At 34.3% G+C, this 4731-nt stretch overlaps 2 protein-coding genes across 2 annotated transcripts in view; one reads left to right on the top strand and one right to left on the bottom strand.

The window, feature by feature from the left end:
• The window catches only part of LOC110273251 (uncharacterized), a 1296-nt gene extending 849 nt beyond the window's left edge, over window positions 1-447 (bottom strand). Inside the window, exon 1 of the mRNA XM_021126037.2 lies at window positions 241-447. Within this exon, the coding sequence (XP_020981696.2) occupies window positions 241-447 (207 nt within the window). The remainder of the gene's footprint in view (window positions 1-240) is intronic.
• A 462-nt stretch (window positions 448-909) lies between these two features.
• On the top strand, window positions 910-2508 carry LOC107495071 (hydroquinone glucosyltransferase). Its single transcript, XM_016116141.3, has one exon. The coding sequence runs from the start codon at window positions 1015-1017 to the stop codon at window positions 2410-2412; it is 1398 nt and encodes a 465-aa protein (XP_015971627.1). The 5' UTR covers window positions 910-1014; the 3' UTR covers window positions 2413-2508.
• Window positions 2509-4731: the final 2223 nt, after the last annotated feature.

Genomic DNA, 4731 nt, shown 5'->3' with positions numbered 1-4731 from the left:
AGTCAGATATCACTCAACCATGCTTCAATATCAAGCCACATTACAAGGTTAAGCAGTATACACCTCCCAATCTACGGAATAAACCCCCAAAAATCAACAAAAATAGCAGGAGAACTTAGAACAACAACGTAGAACGACGTAGAACTTAGAACAACGACGTAGAACTTAGAACAGTGTAACAAAGAAGCAAGAATAATAGTAAACCCTAGAAGAACGACGTAGAAGAAAAGTAAAATATACAGGAATCTTAATGAACTTACGTTGAGTATTGTTGCTTTGTTTTCTCTTCATATTCTTCACGGAGAGTTTGATGGTGTTTTGATGGAGGTTTCGAAGAACGATTTGTATATTTTGAACTTTGATTTTCGCTCGAAAATGGGAGGGTTTCCTTGTTTTCGAAGCGCTTTGAGAAGTGGAAGAAGTGGAAGAAGTGGAAGAGTCTGCCATACGTAACCGTTCGAGTGTTGAGCGCGTGATTTTGACGCGCCATGTTATTTCTCTTCATGCGTGTGAGTTCTATTTAGGCTGGGCCAACTTGTAAGCTTGTAAACTTATATGTGTAGCAGGCCCGTTAAACTATTACGATTTACGATCAAAAGTCAAAACACATTGAAAGAATATTGACTATACCAGGTGGCGTCTCGCACATTAATTCAACCACTACCAAATAATTAAAAAGGTTAGCTAATATTTATTCTAAAAAATATAAATTAAAATTATTAATTAAAAAATATAAAATTTAGTTATAATCATTAAAAATAAAAATTAAAATTTTTTTATTAATAATAATTTTAACATATATTTTTAAAAATAAAAATTTATATAATTATTTTTATATACAAAACGGCACAATAATGAAGAAAGAAAAATAGAACACGACTCAATCAACCTCGAAAGAAAAATAAGAAATAGAATACCCGTAAAACAAGAAGTTATATATGCATCAAATCTTTTGGGTAAACAATAAGATTTGAAACCCTAAAACAATTGATCTAAAATCATTTGCAATTACCCATGGAAGAGCCTCACATAGCAGTGGTTCCTAGTGCCGGCTTCACCCACCTTGTTCCAATTCTGGAATTCTCCAAACGCCTCCTTAGTCTCCACCCACGCTTCCAAGTCACGTGCCTCATCCCCTCAGTTGGTTCATCACTCTCACCTTCCTCCCAGTCTTACCTTCAAACCCTTCCACCAACCATTCACCCAATTCTTCTTCCTCCAGTAAGCAAAGAGCACGTGCAAGCTGAGCAAAGCCTTGCTGTCCAAATTGAACTCAGCGTAACCCACTCTCTCCCTCACATCAAACAAGAATTGAGTTCCCTATGCTCAAGAGCCCGTGTTGTGGCCTTGCTTGTCGACGTTTTCGCACACGATGCTCTCCAGTTCGCCACCGAATTCAATCTCTTATCTTATATATACCTTCCACAAGCTGCTCTGATTCTTTCGTGGTATCTGTATTCACAAGAGTTAGATGAGATTCTCTTTTCTGAGAACAGAGACCCGGAAGAATCTATAGAGATTCCCGGTTTTGTGCCGATGCATAGCAGGGATCTTCCCTTTCAGTCCCGATCCAGCCCCGGTTACCGGAAATTTCTCGAACGCGCCGAGAAGTTTCAGCTCCCTGATGGAGTCTTTGTTAATAGCTTTCATGAGATGGAAGCAAGCACGATAAATGCGTTGCGAGATGAGATAAGACAAAAGAAAAGAAAAACCATGGTTTACCCGGTTGGACCGATCACGCAGAGCGGTTTTAACGGCCGAGAAAATGGATCCGAGTGCTTGAATTGGTTGGACGAGCAAGAACCAGAATCTGTGCTATATGTTTCCTTTGGAAGTGGCGGCACGCTTTCCCAAGATCAGTTGAATGAATTGGCGTTTGGGTTGGAGCAAAGTGGAAAGAAATTCTTATGGGTTTTGAGACCCCCTAACGATATAGCCTCTGCTAGTTACCTTGGAGGAGAAGCTGAAGACCCTATGCAATTCTTGCCACGTGGATTCTTGGAGAGAACCAGTAAGAAGCAAGGATTGGTGGTTCCGCTTTGGGCCCCACAGGTACAGATTCTTGGCCACGGTTCAACGGGGGGTTTTGTGTGTCATTGTGGTTGGAATTCGGTTCTTGAGAGCGTTATAAATGGTGTGCCGGTTATAGCGTGGCCATTGTTTGCTGAGCAGAGTATGAACGCCGTGATTCTAAGTGATGCTTTGAAAGTGGCGGTGAGGCCAAAAGCAAATGACAGTGGATTGGTTGAAAGGGAAGAAATTGCAAGAGTCGCTAGAGAGTTGATGGATGGTAAAGAAGGTATTGAAATTCGCAAAAGGATGAAAAGTTTGAGCATTGCTGCTGAGAATGCAATAAAGGAAGACGGACCATCCACCAAGACTCTGGCAGAGGTTGTTGCCACTTGGAAATGAATCTAGTATAACAAAACTTTATTTACAGCTGTGAATTGTGATACATGTACAACGAGTTAAAAGTAATGTAAATCCGGTTTCTAAGCCATGATCAAATTGGTTCTTCAATCTTTAGGAAAATTTTCGTATATAAATTAATTTTAATTATTATTTTTTAAAAAATTAAATTAACATTTTTTTTTTAAACCAACTCAACTTGGTTTGATGGCAAATCGATTTATCAGCAAAATAGAGGGCTCCTTACCTGATTTTGGCCCAAAAAGGCCTTAGTAACCTGATTTTTAAACCAGTTCTAACACTAAAAATCTTGACCCAAACAAAAAACAGTTCTAACACTATAAATATTCTCTCACCTATTACAATCACACATCAAATAATTCTATCTACATCTTATCACTCTTACCACAACTACCGAATAATCAAAATGTCTCAAAACACCGATATTATCAATTTATTACCATGAATAGATTTTAAGAGATCAAAATGGATCAATCATGATTAATTCTGCCAGACAATATTTGCTCACCTTCTAATTAAAGTTCATTATTTAACAAGTTTAAAAATTTTTCATTTTGCATACAATATGTCAATAAGATGCAAAACAAGTAAAATTTATTATAAATATAATATGGAAGTCAACGATACTTTCCATTACAAAAGATACTCTGTTATTCACCATTATTCATCAGTAAAATAAAAAACTGTTGTGATAAGAATGGAATAAATGCCCATTTATAAGAATTGAGGGGCTAATCTTTCCTGTACTAAAGAAATCACTTTTTAAGACAAACTTAAAATTAATGAAGGATAAAAATAAAAATTTATTATCTGTATAAATAGAAGAAGTGACTATTGAAATAATACACAGCAATAATAAAACAAATATTCTCTCTTATATACACTACAATATAAAGCATTTTTTTACTTTTTCTCTTTGTAATTCATATACTACTAATATAATATTAATATATTATCTTTATAGTAGTATAATAGTATTGGTAAATACTGATAGTAGTATTTTTTTATTTATATTTTATTTTATTAAATATTCCTTATTTATTTTACAACACGTTATCAGCACAAGACTCTGACCAAATTTTAGGAAGACTCAGATAACAAATTTTCATTATGTCGAAACTCTTTCATCTTGAATTTAATGCTCTTGAAATATCTGAAAACAATTATTATCATGGATATTAGATGCTAAAATCCATCTTTAATTCAATGGATATTGGAGATACCATTAAAGTTGAAAATAATACATCCCAGAAGGATAAGGCAAAGCTATGATTTTTCTTCGCCGTCATCTTAACGAAGGATTAAAAAATGAATATCTCACATTAAAAGATCCTGCAGATTTTTGGAAAGACCTTGAAGAAAGGTACAATTATCAAAAGATGGTGATACTTCCTCAAACCCGATATGAATGGACACACTTGCGTTTACAGTATTTTAAATCCATAAATAAATATAATTCAGCAATGTTTCGAATCACCTCACGAATGAAATTAAGTGGAGAAAAGATAACTGATAATGATATGTTATAGAAAACTTTCTCGACCTTCCATGCCTCGAATGTGCTCCTACAGCAGCAGTATCGAGAAAATGATTTAAAAAGTATTTTGAGTTAATTTTTTACCTTCTTATTGCTGAACACAACAATGAATTACTTTTAAGGAATCATGAAGCGCGTAGAGCTGGCGCCGCCTCATTTCCTGAAGTAAATGCGGAAAATTATTACTTCAGAAGAGGTAAATGGCAAGGTTTTAGTAATAAGAAAAATTATGAAAAGAAAAAGAATTATGTTCACAAAGGATCTCACCAGAAGTGGGATAAAGAAAGGAATAATGTGCAAAATAAATCAACAGAGGATAAATGTTTCCGTTGTGGTGGAAAAGGGTCATTGGTCACGTACCTATCGTATCCCAAGGCACCTAGTCGATCTTTATCAAGCATCTTTGAAAAAATACGACAAAGGAAAGGAGTCGAATTTTGTTTCAAATGATGCTGAAAATTCCACGACTCATTATGATATATCTGATTTCTTTGAGGATCCTGAAGGAAATATTGGTCATTTGATTAACGATGGAATAGCTTAATATATGAAATTGCTAAGTATTCATCTAAATAAATAACGTAAAGAACTTCTTGTTAAGTTTTATTTTCTATGCATTTAAATTTCAAGTACGATGTATATAAATAATGTTTAATAAAATATTTATAAATTTCAAATTTACTTAATATGTTAAGATGATAATAATAAAATTTTTGGGATATACTATACTTCTTAGAAAAATATTTTCAATCAAGAAAATAATT

The sequence above is a fragment of the Arachis duranensis genome, chromosome 6 (genome assembly GCF_000817695.3).
Source record: "Arachis duranensis cultivar V14167 chromosome 6, aradu.V14167.gnm2.J7QH, whole genome shotgun sequence".
In the NCBI taxonomy this organism is placed as follows: Eukaryota; Viridiplantae; Streptophyta; class Magnoliopsida; order Fabales; family Fabaceae; genus Arachis; species Arachis duranensis.
The sequence above is the reverse complement of the archived record's forward strand: the minus strand, read 5'-3'. Positions and strand labels throughout refer to the sequence as shown.